This window comes from Leopardus geoffroyi, chromosome C3 (genome assembly GCF_018350155.1).
Source record: "Leopardus geoffroyi isolate Oge1 chromosome C3, O.geoffroyi_Oge1_pat1.0, whole genome shotgun sequence".
In the NCBI taxonomy this organism is placed as follows: domain Eukaryota; kingdom Metazoa; phylum Chordata; class Mammalia; order Carnivora; family Felidae; genus Leopardus; species Leopardus geoffroyi.
Genome location: NC_059338.1, coordinates 92,836,657 through 92,855,213, shown reverse-complemented (window position 1 = coordinate 92,855,213; position 18,557 = coordinate 92,836,657). Strand labels below are relative to the sequence as shown.

Sequence of the window (18,557 nt, the reverse complement as noted above, 5' to 3'; positions counted from 1 at the left end):
CTTACTTGAGTATTAAAACATCTAGTTTAAACTTTAAACCTTTAGCATTTATATTTCATAAACTGATTCTGGGACATGACTAGCAAATTCAAAAGTAGGATCCATATTTACATCATCTTAAATATATCAGGTAAATTTAACTATGTATGTAGGTTAGGTCGCATAAATACTCAGATTTTGTTACAATGTGTTTTCATCAAGAAAATACTTCTGCTAACTTGTTTTAAACACTATTCAAAAAGAATAGTAGGTACATAATGAAATTGTTCCAAAGTGATTAGTTTAAATGTATTACTTCAATATTCAAACTTTTCACACAGATCCATACATAGGTTCTATCACTGTGTATGGGGGGCAGGAGTAGACGAAATCAAGTTTGGTGCATAAATGGAAATGACGGTTCATATACTGGTAGGAAGGCAAATTCTTTTTTTGATGAAAATACAGGAGATAAAATTTTTTCTGTCATCATAAATGTAACATACGTCTGGGTTTTCTTTTTCAAATTGCTAGTAGTGCAACAACATAATTCTAACATTAGCTAGTGTCTAGTGATCTGTTTCTCTATTACCAAAATCATTTTCTTGTAGAATACTGATGTTCCCAACTTCTTCTCTCATGGTTATTTCTTCCACTCTACTCTGGTTCAGGCTGAACTGCTGGGCCACATCTATGTCACTTTAAAAGAATTTCAAATACATTTTAGTCTCAAGTCTTACTGTAACGCATACACATACATACATATATATATATGTATATATAAAATCCTAATTCTCTCTATAAGGAAAAAACATGCACACAAGTTATCATGGTTTATAAGTCTTAATATAGAATACTAAATACAATTAAAGAATCTTTAGTTTTTTTTTGTTTTTTTTAACATTTACTTATTTTTGAGACAGAGAGAGACAGAGCATGAACGGGGGAGGGTCAGAGAGAGGGAGACACAACAGAATCTGAAACAGGCTCCAGGCTCTGAGCAGTCAGCACAGAGCCCGACGCGGGGCTCGAACCCACAGACAGTGAGATCGTGACCTGAGCCGAAGTCAGACGCTCAACCGACTGAGCCACCCAGGCGCCCCTAAGTTTTTTTTTTTTTTTTTTTTTAACGTTTATTCATTTTTGAGAGATGGAGAGAGACAGAGCATGAGTGGGGGAGGGGCAGAGAGAGAGGGAGACACAGAATCCGAAGCAGGCTCCAGGCTGAGCTGTCAGCACAGAGCCCGATGCGGGGCTCGAATCCATGAACTGTGAGACCATGAACGGTGAGATCCCAACCTGAGCTAAAGTTGGGATGCTTAACTGACTGAGCCACCCAGGCACCCCTACAATTTAAGAATTTTAACAGTGATTTGGAATTTATTTTGTATGCTTATTTAAAAATCGTAAGTGACCGGCAGGCAAAATAGAATATGCTGAAATCACTACATAAGGTAATAGAGTATACAGAGGAAAAACTTAGAAGTGCATGGTCTAGACAGGCATGAGTTTTCATCAGGGTTGTGAAACTTACAGGTGTTACGAACACTGAAGCTACCCAGCTTTTCTGAGACTTTCTTCTTCTAACAAATAATCTCTATTATTTAAAAAATGTTAAATAAAAAACATGTAACATTAAAAATGTAGAATATCAGGAAAATTCAGAATGTAAATGCTTCAAAACAAAACATCCGGGGCGCCTGGGTGGCTCAGTCTAGGTTAAGCGGCCGACTTCGGCTCAGGTCATGATCTCACGGTCCATGGGTTCGAGCCCCGCGTCCGGCTCTGTGCTGCCCGCTCAGAGCCTGGAGCCTGTTTCAGATTCTGTGTCTCCCTCTCTCTCTCTGACCTTCCCCCATTCATGCTCTGTCTCTCTGTCTCAAAAATAAATAAACGTTAAAAAAATTAAAAACAAAACAAAACATCCGTTTTTTGTTTTTTTTTTTAGCAAATGCCAATAAAAACACAAGAGACTTCTGAAACATACCAACCAAATGCAGCTTACAGAATGTGTACAGACCCTAACTTAAACTGGGGGGAAAAAGGCCTATGTGTCAACGGGGGACATTTGAATGCTGACTGGATATCACATTAAAGAAATATTGTATTTTTAAGATGGGATGTTGTTATGGATATATTTAGAAAATTCCTGGGGCGCCAGGGTAGCTCAGTCGGTTAAGTGTCCGACTTCGGCTCAGGTCACGATCTCACGGTTCGTGGGTTCGAGCCCCATGTCGGGCTCTGTGCTGACAGCTCAGAGCCTGGAGCCTGCTTCAGATTCTGTGTCTCCCTCCCTCTCTGCCTCTTCCCAATTTGTGCTCACTCTCTCTCAAAATTAAATGTTAAAAAAAAAAATTAAAAAAAAAAAATCCTTACCTCAAAAGAGATACATACTGAAGTATTTACAGAGAAAGGAAGATCTATATTCTTTAAAATAATCCAGTGTGCGTTGGAGGTTGAATTGGGGAAATACATATGAAATAAAACTGGCAACATATTCAAATTAAACAACAGTGCATGGGGTTCATTATACTAATCTAATTTTTGGCTGTTAAATTTCCATGATAAAAATTTTTTAAAAATGGAAGCTTAAGAGGAAAAAGAAAACAGGAAAGGAGCTAGATAGCACCTAGCATTATTTCACACACACACAAAAATAAATCAGAATTAGGAGTCATAGATTTTACAAAGCAGAAAAATTTGTCAAAAAAAAAAAAAAATGGGGCGTAGTGTAAGAGTTTTCTGGTTGTCACTTGTGCTACTAAATCACATGGAAAGTTATAGGCACATTCCCTGTCATGGTAACAGCTGGATTTTGATGACTTGAGAAAAGAGAAATATACTACAATATTATGCTAGAATGGTCATCTCTGTACAACTTTCTCAAATGGATGTTGTGACAATGACCCTTTCTTGCTCTTTAAGTTAGCTTGGCAAAGAGGACAACTATAGATGACTTTAATATATACCTCCAGAGAAAAATCATGAACCAATAGTTCATGTTTACTAATATCCTTATGTAAAGCACAAACCTGGGAAACTGTTTATACAAGCTTTGGCCTAAGCACATGTGAATTCTCCTCTTAGCTTTGTTAAAGTTGACATCTGTACAGTTTTCTTACAGAAGAAACAATTCTAGGTTATATGTTTCATATTTATACATTATCCTAATTGAAAGCTTATACATTTGAGCCTCATGTTAATTTGGTGTTAAAACATTCCAAGGAAGGGACGCCTGGGTGGCTCAGTCGGTTGAGCGTCCAACTTCAGCTCAGGTCATGATCTCAGTGTTGGTGGGTTCGAGCCCCGCGTTGGGCTCTGCACTGACAGCTCAGAGCCTGGAGCCTGCTTCCGATTCTGTAACCCCCTTTCTCTGCATCTTCCCCCTTGCACTGTGTGTGTCTGTCTCTTGAAAATAAATGTTAAAAAAAAAACATTCCACGGAAAACTATACATTTGGAAACCAATAATGTTATTTGTAGACCAAGTCAACAATTAAAAGAGGGAGAGACATACTCTAAGTCAGGCAGTGGCTGATCAAAGTCATGAAATTCTTCAGGTAAGGTAATAGCATTGTAAGCAGCTTCTCGATTTTCTTCAGGTAGGTCAACAACACCTGGAAAGGAAATGGTAAGCTTGAAGGCCTGGTTATATCACAGGTTATCTAGAGATGAGAAGAAGGTAAAGTCAGTATAATCTCCTAAGGTTATAGTCCTGAAAGATTGATAATGTATGCAAAGTACCACCAAAGCTCAAGTACTTTTGTTTTTCTATACTCATAAGCCAAATTACTTGCTTTCCAAAAAAAAGTCAAAGCACTAATAATGCATTAAGGTGGTAAGTCTTGAAAAGGACATGACAAATAAATATTAATAACTGTTTTCTTCATAAACATGACATTTATGAAGAAGGGGAATGAGTGGAAAGGAACACCCTAAATATCAAGAGGAGTTGGTTATTTTAGGGTAAGTGGGATTACATTATTTTGGTTTTCCTTATATTCTTCAGTGTATGTTAAAAACGCATTGCTTTAAATAAGAAAAAATAAAAAAGCATGGTTACTTAAGCAAAATGCAATTATCTACATGTTAGAAATCATTCAAGTACCATAGCCTCTACCTAAACATTTTGCTTTTAAATAAAATCTTAGATCTCAAAAATTTCACTGTTCATATGTTAAAATAAACTGAAGTAGTAAAACATAATTTCGGTAAAAACTACCATATAAGGCATCTCTTCATTATTTTAATTAGAATAAAATTCCATCATTGTTTTAAAAATTATAAAATGACATATGAATTCAGATAAATATCATATTATCTATGCAGATGGAAATTTGGTTGCTAGAATCCAGTTAGAGCCAATCACTACCTAAAACAACAAAACACTATAAAGAATGTTTAATAAAAGTCTCAAGTTAAAAGTGAATTTTAAGAATATGCTAAAATTATTTGGGAAAAAAATTTTAAATTCTAAGATTTTCTTAAGTTACGTTTCAAAAATTCATGTAACAATCAGCTTTCAACATTTCAACTCTGACTCAGTTCTATGTAAGATAATGAAAAGGCATTTAAAAAGGGGTGACTGCCATAATTCCATATGTACGACTGAAGTGGGTTTCTTCCCTTGAACCACTGCCTCTCCAAGCCTAGCCCTGTTTTTGAAAGGTTCCCCTGTATTAATATTAGAACAAAACAAGTGGAACTAGAATATAGGTTTTGCAATTTTTCATACTGCATGAGAAAATCCAAGGTTTAAAAAAAAAAAAAAAAAGTCAACAATACCTGGCCGAAAAGCCATCTTTATCTTAATGAATGCTTCATTACAGTCTGCAAGGAGATATTTGGCTTTTCTGTGATAGATTCGAACTACTCCCAGTAAGAGATGTCCTGATGTTCGGAGCGCCATCTTCACCTAGGAATAAAACATTAATATTGATCTAATTTACAAAGTTAATTTTTTTGGTTTTAGAGGTAATCATACTTCAAAGCTTGTATTCTGTGCAACTGATGGGCAGTTTTCACTTTCTCTCTTCATACTTTTAATCATTTATTTGAAGTTACCTTATAAATCACCTATAATTATTTTACTTGTGCCTTTACCTGTAAATTTCGAGTATCTGTACTGACCAGGACTAGACTATCAGTAATTCATGAGTGAACACAGACACAAAGGTAGCTATGCAGCAGGTACCAAGGCATCCCACAGACTGCCATCATAAGCACATTAAGGAATGTGTGGCGCTTTTGTTTGCCAATCCAGAGCCATTGCTCCTTGCTAGCTAGCTGAACTCCATTTTGTCCGGGGAGTGAATGTTCTCAGCCTTGAAGAACTGTCTCTTTCCTCTTTGCTAATGCTTTTTGAGTGGGCACATAACCCAGTTTAACCAACAAGAAACAGTATAAAGTATGTCAGCTTCTGAGAGAGATTTTCCCAATAAGAAAAAGAACGCCTCCCTCTTTTTTCCCTCCTGTGTTGTGAGCAGTGGGGTTTGGAGCTGCTTGTAGTCATGAGGCTGTAAGTACAAGAACAAGAAGCCAACAGGAGACTGGTGAGTCCTTAGATGAATGACATCATTGAATGAACTCAACTAAACCTGAATCTTCCTATCTCTAAGCTTCTAATTAAGTGACTGTTAATTTCCTCACTGTTTAAGACCTTTTTCACTGAGTTTATTGGTTGACTGGAAGGCATAACAACAGTTGAACGGTAATGGTAACCCATCATTTTTTTTTGTTGTTTACAAGAAAATACACTTTTCAGGGGCACCTGGGTGGCGCAGTCGGTTAAGCATCCGACTTCAGCCAGGTCACGATCTCGCAGTCCGTGTGTTCGAGCCCCGCGTCAGGCTCTGGGCTGATGGCTCGGAGCCTGGAGCCTATTTCCTCCGATTCTGTGTCTCCCTCTCTCTCTGCCCCTCCCCCGTTCATGCTCTGTCTCTCTCTGTCCCAAAAATAAATAAACGTTGAAAAAAAAAAAAAAGAAAATACACTCTTCAGCCTGTTTTTTTTTTTTTTTTCCTTTCAAGGTAGATCTCAATCAATGCTTGTGTGGGATGAGATGCAGTAGTTGGGAAAAGAAAGCGCAGTAAACACCCAACTAAACAGCATGATTCACAATTCCTCTAGCTAGAATATGGAAAAGTTTTTGAGAACAAGACAACATGAACTCAAACTTTCCCGGATTATTTTCCAAATCATACCACAGATCTCAAATTCTAAGGTAGCAAAGAAAGCTGTTAATCATTTGCTTCAAATATAATTAGTATGTTATTTATGTTACTTATAAAATGTTACTCATAAAATGTTATGTTACTTATAAAATGAAACACTGTATTTCTCAGTTATATATGTACTGTCTATAGTAGCCTAGGATTCCATTTACAAGGACTCTCAGGCTCTGTCTTTATGGCAATTTCACATGACTTACAACATAAATTACGAAAGTTACTGCTATTCTTAGTATATCTAAAATTAAAAATTTGTGATCAAATCCAGGACTTATCCTTGATATGAAAAGACCCAATTAAAACACTGTTCTTGGAAAGAAAGAATCTACTTTTCTGATGTGGTCTTAGAAAATTTAATATTGACTGCACCTTTACCTAAGAAAGGAGGAAGGATTTAAAATTAAAACCCACTGCATGCCATTATCTTGTAAAGAGTTGGAAACTTTTTAAAAAGGTGGTGTTTGGGCAAAAGATTTCTTTCTGGATGAGTTTGGTTCAGAGTTTAGCAAAGAAGTAGGTAATATGAAGCATGGCCCTTTTTGCTGTTGAGCTAGCCCATGTTAAGAGTATAGGTGTAATATGGAACACAGGTTATGTACCCAGGGAAAGCTCTACAGAGGCTACCAGTGGCTGTTCAAACAGAGGAGTATCGTGAGGGGGCAGAAGCCACACGGTTACAACTGAGCTGTATGTCTGACGCTTGTTCTAAAATCCCTCACAAGAACTGCACAAGAGCAAACAACAGACATTTTTGAGTTAGTACACCTGTGGAAATATATATTCTATCAAAATAAAACAAGATCAATCATAAAAACCCACTTAGACGGGTGCCTAAGTGGCTCAATCGGTTGAGCATCCAACTCCTGATTTTGACTCGGGTCATGATCTCACAGTTTGGTTCCTGAGGTTCATGAGTCAGAGCCCACATCAGGCTCTGGGCTGACAGGGCTGAGCCTGCCTGGAATTCTCTCTCCTTTGCTCTGCCCCTCCCCAACTCACACATGCTCTCTCAAAATAAACATTGAAAAAAAACCCACTTAGAAATGGTTTTTAAAGTAAGTTGTTCTTTCTCACACCCTCCACAGTTTTTTACATTATTCTTGAACTGTATGCCTTACTTTGTGGCAACTGCTACATACCTTCACATATCAGATTATCTTGTATTCTTTTGTAGTGTCCCTAAAGGTGTACAAAGTACTCTGCACATACTATGAAAAAATGTTATCCTTTTAAGCCAAATCACCCTCAATATTTGCTTATGGGTGTTAAAGATTAGTCACACATATCAATTTCAAGAAAAGAGCTCAACTTCTCCTTTTTTCATTCACTTCCCTCAGTAAGCATACCTATAAAAAAGTAGAAAACCTCATATTCTCATACAATTAGACCAGCAGTGCAAACTGGTACTACCTCCCCACAGAGCAAACTATTAATGCATATCAGAAATATACCACCTGGCCCATCATTTATCTTCCTAAACATCAACACTAAGGAAAAACTTACAGATGGGAACAAAAGATCAATGAAAATGCAAGACTGGTTTTGATGTATCCTAACCTCACATAGTAAACAATCTTGAGTTAAAAAAAAAGAGGGGGGCATCTGGGTGGCTCAGTCGGTTAAGCATCCAACTTCGGCTCAGGTCATGATCTCATGGTTTGTGAGTTCAAGTACCTTGTATGGCTCTGTGCTAACAGCTCGGAGCCTGGAGCCGGCTTCAGATTCTGTGTCTCCCTCTCTCTCTCTGCCCCTTCCAGGTTCGTGTTTTCTCAAAAATGAACAACAACAACAACAAAAAGCCCACAGATGTGACCAAAAGATTTTGCAAGCAATGTTTATTCAATGGTTATTTTTTAAAAAGAGGAAAATAAACCTGTAGTCCTACCAAGTAGAAAAATCTTTGTAATTTTAATGGTTGCGCAGTACAGGACCAGTGGAATTAAAATTCAAAAAATTAGGAAAAATTATAGATTATCTAAAAAAGACACTGGTAAAATAAATCATGTATAATCGAAACAATGAATTACAGGTCTATAATCTTTTATGTTAAATCCTTGGGGCCAAAAGGATTAGTAAACTTTTCATTTTATAATTTTTCACTTTACATCTTAGAAATAATATGATAGAAATTTCCTTAAAACCAATAAATGCCACCAAATTTAACTCTAAAACCAGCCAAAATTCTGTAGACAAGTGGAAACTCTGTAATTTAGCTCTCATTACACATATAAACTTTCACTTTTCTCTCCTAAAACATATCCTCTCCCACACGACTTTTCTGAACAAGTCTTTTCTAGATCCCAGCTTTATTCATCTCAGATCCCCTTGCTTCTTCAGCAATAAAGAACTACCCTTATTTATTTAACACATCATGGCAGCCAGCATCATCCAAACTGCCAATTCTAAGAGTAGCTCTCAATGTGGTCCAGACAGTTGTATCTGGACTATTTTCTCGACAGGACAACTAGAGCGCATATGGGTTAATACAAGGTCCACAAAAGGACCTTAAAACACAGATGTAACGTGTGTGTGTTGTATCATATTTAAGGACTTTTCCTTTGAGATTAGTCCTTATACATTTTGAAGTCAACGTTATCTGTTTCTCAACAAAGTGTTAATGATGTTAATTCATGTAATTGTGTATGTTGTAAAGGTCCTTTCTTGGCAACACAAAAAAACATGGATTATCTCTAGTTACACTGTTTGTGAAATCCAAGGGTAAAAACCACTGCCTCAGAACAGTTTCACAGGATGTTAATAAAAGCTCCTCTAGGAACAGAGCCGTAAACAAGGCAGATAAGGTAAGGACATTCATGAGGCTTCCATGCTAGTGGGAGACACACAATAATTAAATATTTTGGAGAAGAGCACAGCAAGTATAAAAGTTCTGAGACAGGGAAAAAGCTTGATATCTTTAAGAAACAGCAAGTAGGCCTGTGGAGCTGAGGAGGTACAAGAGTTATGGATACTATTTACTAGATGGCTACGATAATTAGATCTGATCCCTACAACAGTTTCTAAAGGGTCCTTATTTTGAATATTTTATAAATTCCCAAATTAGAACCACCTATACACATGTTTAAGTACAAAAACATCTAGAAATATATTTGGGTAGTGCCTGATCTCACGCTGATCTACCATGAAAACAGGCAAATGAAAAGATCTGTGCACTTACAGAATTTTTAAAGGGAATAGCATACCAAACTGGAACTCTGGGTAATCTAGAAATTTTTCTTTGCCTCCAAAGAAGACGTAAACCTAAAAAGCTGTTTTACAGAATTGTTTCACATATCAATAAACAATCGACAAAGTGAATAAAAATATCAACAACAAACATACCTTTGGTGAGATGATACTCTCCACACTGCTCTCTAAATTACACTCAAACACATGGGCTTTGGTTAGCTTCTTATCCCAATGGGCCGCTAGCCAAATTTTGGCCAGAGGCCCTCTCTTACTGAGGACAAAATGTGCGTAGAACATTGTTCCGGCTGATTATGAAACAGGAGGAAATCTGAAAGGGAAAAAAAGTTAATATAACTACCATATGAAAACAAACATTTATCAAGACATAGAAGAAATATGAAAATAAAAGTTTCCTATTCTTTTTAATATGGAATCATGAAAGGTGGAAGAAAGTACAGTATGCATTTATGAAAACAATCTACTGTGTTAGTTTTGAGAGGGCAAGAAAAAGACCCCAAAATAGCAGCTGAAAAGGGACAAAAGAGTCAAATCATTTTCATACCCAACATAAAAGGGCCATTTTTTTTTAAAGTAAAAATTGTCACCAGAAAACTCTTTTCCATTTTGAAGTTCCATCAAGTGTTCATTCCATTCCTACCCTGATCACTGACTGTGGAAAAGAGTCTGCCTCTGGCCAAAAAAAAAAAAAAAAAAATCTTTATTGCAAGAAAAGTATGTCTAAGAATACTCAGGAACAGATATTAAACAGTGTGTAAATTTCCATTTTTAGAACCCCATTAACAATGGATTCTCAGCTAGATGCTTTATAGGATAATTGCTACCTCATGACAAGTACTGTGCTAACAAGTATTTCATACTGTACCAGATAAAAGTAGGTGGGTTGGTCCACCTTTACAGGTGAGTAGTTTAGAAAAGCTGAGGCTTAAAAAAGCATTATATATATAGTTTTTCCAACTCAAGAACTTGAAAAGCACTTGTCCAATTATAATTTAAACACTAACAGGATATTGTATCAGGACAATGATACAGCGTAACATTTATCTTATGACTGAGATAGTCTTAGTGGAAATACAAGTGCACATTTTTCTTTTAGCAAGCTATGTGTTGATACAGAAGGAAAAAAAAAGGCACCCTAAAAAAATCCAGTTTATAGAGTATATTAACTGTGTATGTTTCCTTCATTTCCTGTGTTGATATTTCCTTTATTTACCCTTACATAGAAGATTAAAAAAAATCTATTTCACCAGATGAATTTCTTTTTTTAAAATGTCTATGACTACAATAAGATATACAAGTCATGTTTTTACAGAAATAAACTCAAGCACACCCATAGCACATGAAAAGTACATAAACATTTTTATAACATTTTTTCTCTTGAAATAACTATAGGTTCACAGGAGTCCCAGAAATAGTAGAGAGGTCCCACTTACCCTTTAACCAGTTTCCCCCAATGGTGACATCTCACATACAGTATCAAAACCAGGACACTGACATTGGTGCAAGTGTATGTATAGTTCTATGCCATTTTATCACATGTGCAGATTTGTGTAACCACCACTGCAAGTGAATAAGATACAAAACTAGTTCATCGACACAAAGCTCTTCCTCTCTATCCTTTTTAATTGTCACCCCCATTCCTTCTTCTCTACCATTCCTAAGTCCCAGCAACCACCACTCTGTTTTTCATCTCTAACTTGGTCATTTTGAGAAGGTCATATAAGTAGAATCATATAGTATGTGACTTTTTGGATTCAGCAGTCTAACACTCTTTTTGAGATCCACCCAAGTTGTTGCAAGTTATCAATAGTATGTTCCTTTTGATCACTGAGTAGCATTCCATGGGATAGAGAGGTACAACACTATTTGCTTTGTCAATCACCTATTGAAGGACGTTTGGTTGTTTCCAGTTTGAGGCTGTTTCAAATAAAGCTGCTATAAACACCTGTGCATATAGACTTTTGGTGAACAGAGTTTTCATTTCTCTGGGGCAAAAGTCCTGAAGTATGATTGCTGGGTAGCACGACAAGTGTATGTTTATTTATTTTTTTCATGTTTATTTTGAGAGAGCACATGCATGTGCATGCAAGCGGGACACGGGCAGAGAGAGAAGGAGAGAGAGAATCCCAAGCAGGCTCCAGGGTGTCAGCACAGAGCCCAATGTGGGGCTTGATCCCCGGAACTATGAGATCAATGACCTGAGCTGAAATCAAGAGTGGGATGCTGAACTGAGCCACCCAGGTGCCCCTGTATGTTTAGTTTCAAAAGAAACTTTAACATCATGCCTATTGAAATCCTTTTGAGTTTTTTTTTTTTTTTTTTATAGCATTGACAAGATTTTTGTAACATTTCTTTGGAAAGGCAAAGGAACGAGAATAGCTAAAACTACTTTTTTAAAAAAGAATACAGTGGGATGAATTTGTCTAACCAATTTCGAGATTTACCTAACAGCTACAATAGTCAACATTGTGTGGCAGAAAACACACACACACACACACACACACACACACACACACACACACACCAATGAAACAGGACAGAAACCCAGAAATAAATCCACATAAATAACTCCAACTGATTTTTCACAAAGATGAAGAAGCTTGACAAAAGGGAAAGGACAGTCTTTTCAGCAAATGGTGATTGGATATCATCCACAAAATATGAATCTTGACCAAACCTCATGCATTATATAAACAGTAATTCAGGGGTGCCTGGGTGGCTCAGTTGGCTGAGGTCCAATGCTCGATTTTGGCTCAGGTCATGATCTCATGGCTTCATGGGTCTGGCCCCCACATTGGGCTCTGCACATGACTGCAAGCTGGCTATGCAGAGCCTGCTTGGGATTCTCTAGACTCTCTCTCTGCCCCTGCTGTCCCTCTCAAAATAAGTAAGCTTAAAAAAAAAAAGTAATTTAAAATAAATCACAGACTTAAATGTAAAACTATAAAATTTTTAGAAAAAACCAGAGGGGGGGCGCCTGGGTGGCGCAGTCGGTTAAGCGTCCGACTTCAGCCAGGTCACGATCTCGCGGTCCGTGAGTTCGAGCCCCGCGTCAGGCTCTGGGCTGATGGCTCAGAGCCTGGAGCCTGTTTCTGATTCTGTGTCTCCCTCTCTCTCTGCCCCTCCCCCATTCATGCTCTGTCTCTCTCTGTCCCAAAAATAAATAAACGTTGAAAAAAAATTAAAAAAAAAAAAAAAAACAAAAAAAAAACAAAAAAAAAAAAACCAGAGGGGAAAATCTTTAGTACCTAAACCTTGGGAAGAATTTTTAGACAGGACACCAAAAACATGTCCCATAAAGGAAAAAAAGGCAATAAATTGGCCTTTATCAAATTAAGAAATTTTGTTATATAAAAGAGTTCACTGAGAATGCAAAGATACAAAATGGGGAAAAAATTGAAAATGACATATCTGACAGGAACCTAGATCCAGAATAAAGAATTCTAAAAACACAAGTAAAAAACTCTAATTAGAGAGGTGCCTGGGTGGCTCAGTCAGTTAAGCGTCTGACTCTTGGTTTCGGCTCAGGTCATGATCTCAGAGTTTCCTGAGTTGGAGCCCCGCATAGGCTCTGCACTGACACCCTGGAGCCTGCTTGTGATTCTCTCCCCCTCTCTTTGCCCCTCCCCCACTTGCACATGTGCACTCAAGCACTCTCTCTCAAAATAAAGTTTAAAAAATCTAATTGGAAAATGGGCAAAAGAAATGAAGAGAAATTTCACGGAAAAGGATATACCAAAGGTAAATAAGAACAAGAAAAGATGTTCAACATCACCAGTCATTAAGAAAATGCAAATTTAGACCCACGAGATATTACTGCACATTATTAAAACGTAAAATAAAAAATAATGGCAACATCAAAGGCGGGTGAGGATACAGAGAAGCTTCACCTCTTATACACTGCCAGTGGGAATGTAAAATTTAGAATTAGCTTAAAAAAAATATCCAGAGTAAGTTAACTCTAAATTTTCAAGTTTTTGCAGAGACTGTAAATTTTAAAATGAGAATCTGTAAATTTTATGAGAATTTTGCTTATTGTATTTTGAATTAACAACTGTATCCATTCTTTCCAGTGTTGTACAGGAAATATATATTAGTTAAACATATTATAGGCAAGAGATTTCATGCCTGTCAAAAAAGTTTGAAAGGATGGAGGGTGGTGGTGCAGGAGTAATTCAGTCAGGTTTGCCTCCTTTCCATTTTTCTATTACTTAATGGCAAAGGGTCCTGAAATTTTCAATCGCTGAACCAGATGTGTCCAGAGGATCATTATTAATTCACACTAGGAAAACTGTTTCAAAGGAAAACAAAAAACAAAAAACAAAAACAGGCTTCATCAACTGCCCAATGTTGTGAACTCTCTTAAATGTGACTAAGGAATGTGAAAAGTAGGAAGAATTCAGATTAAACACTCTACGACAGAATTAAACACTAACTCCTCAAGTGTATCTTATATCCTGCTCAGCAGTATTTTATATTTCCAAATATGCTTCCCATAATCAAAGAGAGCCTATGTTGCAAAGCAATGCTTTTACTTTAAGCCTTAATGTTTGTTAGCCTGAAAATTAAGCTGCCTCTACAGCGCTATAAATAAAGTCTACAGGATTTTGTAGAAATCCAATATGGCAATGTGTTCTTAGAAATACAGTTGCTGTCATACACAAGAAGTCCCAATTTTCACTATAGAAGACAACTGTATTCCAAACAAATATCTCCTTAATATTTAGATTTTAGAACACCGCCTGCTGCATAACAACTACTAAATACGTGCTTAATGAATAAGGAAATGAGATACACCAAGTGATCTCATAATTGACATATGTAAAAAATTCTGGAAACTTTAGAAATTAAAACTACTGGCACTTTTCAACAGGTGTCAGTAGTAACTCATGGCCAGGACTTAAGCTGCTAGTCAGAGTACCATGCCTAAAATATCCCAGTTATGTGGAGGCAAAGATTCCTAAATAGATGCTTTCTTGGCATGGGATGGGGTAACTAAAGCAAAGTGGTGCGAAAGTTATTCTGGGAAACAATTAGCAAGAGGAAATCACCCTAATAACTATAGGACGTCTCAAGCACAGTGGTAGATCAACAACTGGCTTATATCTAAATAAAGTACAATCTTTTGAACAATCTTTTTTCTTAGTATTACCATACTTTAATTAAAAAAAAAAAGTTGGTTAATCTCTGTAAATGTTGAAAATTCTAAGTCTGTTAATCCTTTGTAAAAGATCTTAGCATAAAGCCTGTATTTGGTCTGAGAGGATAGCTTACTCAATTTCAGGATTTCTCATTTTTTTCTAAAGCAGCAAACTTTTTTCAATATAGCCTAAAAAGTAATTTAAGTCTAAAGTGAAATGACAAATCAGTATTTTTGCACATATTTAGAAATGGAAAAAATGACAATTTATGATCTTACAAAAAAAGGCAAATTACAGCCTTGTTTCTACAATGTAGAAGCAATGTTTCTACCATGATATTAGTCATTATGATATTTCACTCATCTGTTAGAAAGCAGGGCAGGACAATGGTTGTATAAATTGGGATAACCTCTTTTAAGGGCAATTTGCCAACATCTCATGAAAATCTCAAACACTCAAAATAGAAGCTGCACTTCCAGTAATAATGCCAATGGCATACCTTGAGATATATAATAACAACAAAAAATGTTAAAAACTGATGTGTCCATCCTTTTAACGACAGTCATATGAGGTAAGCACCAGCCCATTTTACAGATGAGGAAACAGAGAAAATGGACAATGTGCCAAAGGTCATTAGCATTTAATGCAAGTAAAACTTAAATTTCAGAGCTCACACCTCTAACGCAACACTGTGTTGCCTTGCCAGCATGTCTTTTAACAGCAAAACATTAGAAATAATTTACCTGGATGCTAATTAGTGACTTTTAACAAATTAATAACAGCCATATAACAGAATTCCATGCAGACTTAAACAATGATATACATATATGTACTCTTTAAAGGAAGGCTCTCTCTGTAAGATATATTTAATGCACTTACATAAATTATCTGTGGTGTACAAATGAAACTGATGACACTGGTTACCTTTGGAAAGCGGGTCTGCTGGGAAAGGGACACCTATCTTTTTGTACCGTTCGACTTTAACTTGGAACATACACAAATATCAACCAAAGTAAAAACTATTATATTGTAAGTCAAGACACAATCCTGCTTTGCCATTAACTAACAAGCTGCTTAGTCTGTGTGGTTCATTTTCACAAACTATAAAAACCTGGAAGGTTGAAATTCAGTGATTTACTAACCTTGGAAAACATCTATACCTAAAACTCAGATAAGAATGTGATGATCTCTGGAGGTTTGGGGGCTGTCTCAGGAACAGAAGTTATTTCCAACTCTGCACCCTAGAGCTCCCCACCCTTCTGCTACTAACATTCTTTGAACAACAATTTTACAATCAAAAGGTCCTAGATTCAAATTCAGCTCCCTCCTGAGTTGTTCTGTAATGGTTAAAAGTTATTTAACTGAGTCTTAGCTTTCACATCTATAAAATGAGGATGTTAACCAAAAAGGATTATGAGAATGAAACAGAACAGCAAACTAGCACAATCCTACCGGGATGTAAATAAACAGTAAATTTGAAAAAAATCTCACAGCAGAAAATAAAAAGCATGATCATGCCTAACAATCTGACATCACAACATTTAAACAAAATACACAAAACCTTTATTTCTTAAACATTAGAAATTTCCCTTCTGCACCAAACTATGAAAGATAAAATTTTTTCAGAATATTTGCCTTCCAATAAATAGAAATTCGTCAGGAAAGAAATAATTTTAAGAATACTTTAAACCTACCACTCTGAAAAACAAGTGTAGAGTGTACAAATGTGTCGTCTTTATAAACAAAAAAGTTATTAAGGTTACTCTTTACCAATGTAATTCTGACTTGTTTATGAAAAGCACTATGTCCATTAGTTATGCACTGCTGTCACCTCAACAATTTACGAACTGTTAAATAATTTAATCACTGGTTACGGTATATGTCCTCATCAGTGTCTTTCTAAAAATAATTGTAAATTGCCTCCAACATTAAAAACAAAAATAAATTTAAAGACTCTACAACTTAGGAAAGCTTCTCCAGCCCGTCTCTAAAATTCTGCCGATTCACACAGCTCATTGGCATTTGCATTCATTTTTAAAAAGAATTTTTTTCTGGATTTCAGTGAGGATTCTAAACAGCATTATGAGAGCAAATATTAAACTTCGCTTGCAAAGAAAGCTGACAGACATAAGCCTTTACCAGAAATCATTAAAAACACTAGCGCGGTTTTGCACCCTTAAGACAGCGTTACAATCATAGGGTGGGCAGACAAACCCTCCAGCGTTTCCTTCTTTCAAATTTGAAAGAATGCCGCTAGGTCTGGCACCACAAGTAGACAGTGTCACCCCACTCTATCACAGCAGATCAATCGCAAAGACTTTCTCAGAAAGAAGAAAGACACCAAGCATTTGTCAGAAACCACCTTCCCAAAGCGTCCCTATATCAATTAACAAAACACTCAATATCCCTAATCATTAGAAAAGTAGGGTGGGGGGGACCAATTATGCTAATTTCCTAAGAATCAGAAGCAACTTCCCTTGGTCTCGTTTTCTATTGGTCTGTCCAGTGTGTAATATTCCCAACGTAAAATATTTCCTTAAAAAAAGGGGAGGGGGAGCAGCAGCAATCCCTGGCGAGGGGCCCGTCGCCGTGCTATGGGTCCACAGCGCCCGCGAGGGCAGTGCCCGCACGTCTCCGACCCCTCGCACCCAAGCTCGGCAGACGGTTGCTGCCCCACCGAGCTGCCACCGCGGGCGCCGACCCGCCGCCGCCGCCCGCCCCGCGTCCCGCGTCTTCCTAGACAGCCATTTTTGCCCGAGTAGGCGGCCCAGTCCCAGAGCGGGCTCGTTCAAACCTCCTCCTTTCCCTCCAGGACCCAAGGTTTCCTCTGCCTCCTCGGGGAGATGTGGCTCCCGAGGGACTGGAGGAGTAACGGCTTTTTCGGTCTTGGAACGGACCAGAACCATTTGTTACCAGACAAGCGATGATGCGGGCCCAGGTTGCGCGGGTCCTGGCCGAGGGCGGGCCCGGGGAAAGCGGCCTGGGCAGGCGGCGCTGCCGTTCCAGGGCTCGGAGGGTGGCAGCACGGCCACCGTCCCGGGATACGGCGAGTGCTTTCCTCCCTCGCTCCCCCCCCCAACCCCCCTCCCCGAGCCCGGCTCCTAGACGGCAGGACGGCAGGGAAGGGGTAGGGGGAGGGAGCCGGAGGATAAGAGGGGCCGGCCGAGTATCTTACCTTGTACTCCGCCGGGAGCTGGGCGGGCTGGGTGGCCTGGGGAGGGGAAAAGGGTCGGGGGAGGGGGCGGGGAAAGGGGGGGGAGCCCCTGTGAGGTGTAGCTTCGGAGCAGCTCCCGCCGCCGCCACAGCCACCGCCTCCTTTCCGATTCACTCAAACAAACAAGATGGCTGCCGTTACGCCGCGGCTCTTCCTGCCGCCCAAATCCTCGGTTCAAATCGGCAGGATGTTTACGGTCAAAATGGTACATATGCGCCTGCGCAGCCAGCCTAGGACCCAGAAGGAGCGGACGCAGGCGCAGTGACCATTTCCTCCTCTTTGGACCCCGCCCTCTGGTTGTGCAGCCCCGAACTAAGCCTGCGCTAAGGTGATTTTCTGGCCAGAGCGTCTTCAAGGGTTGAGAACCTGGCAGATGGCGCACGCGCAGTGCTTGCCAGTGAAGTGAATCCCTGGCTTTTACCTTTATTCTTGCACTTGTTTTAGAGGGAAGAGCTATCGTTGTTTGCCACGACACAAAAACTCATTTTAATGGCTCTGTAGCGACGAAAGTAACATAAAACCCTTAAGCAAGCTCCATAAAATCTAAGGGTTCAGTCAACCTAGATTTATAGATAGTTGGGGTACAACAGAGATAGAACCTGCCTCCATGAAGCTTTCAGTATAGCTAGGGAGGGATTTTTAAATTTTTAGACATGCCTGTGGCACAAAAACAGTCAAATATACAAGGAGACCCAAAAGTAGGGCAGTTGGGAGTGGAAGAGAGGTCTTTCTTGAGGAATTTTGCAGCTGGGATGTGGAGGTTGAGTCCCAGGAAGAGAGAACAGCATGT

At 38.4% G+C, this 18,557-nt stretch overlaps 1 protein-coding gene across 1 annotated transcript in view; it reads right to left on the bottom strand.

Moving 5' to 3' along the window:
* The window catches only part of RAD21 (RAD21 cohesin complex component), a 30,286-nt gene extending 12,373 nt beyond the window's left edge, over positions 1-17,913 (bottom strand). Inside the window, exons 1-6 of the mRNA XM_045453855.1 lie at positions 17,729-17,913; positions 10,846-10,972; positions 9,548-9,722; positions 4,764-4,893; positions 3,496-3,595; positions 572-678 (exon numbers count right to left, since the gene is read on the bottom strand). Coding sequence (XP_045309811.1) covers positions 572-678; positions 3,496-3,595; positions 4,764-4,893; positions 9,548-9,691 — 481 coding nt within the window. The 5' untranslated portion in view covers positions 9,692-9,722; positions 10,846-10,972; positions 17,729-17,913. The remainder of the gene's footprint in view (positions 1-571; positions 679-3,495; positions 3,596-4,763; positions 4,894-9,547; positions 9,723-10,845; positions 10,973-17,728) is intronic.
* Positions 17,914-18,557: the final 644 nt, after the last annotated feature.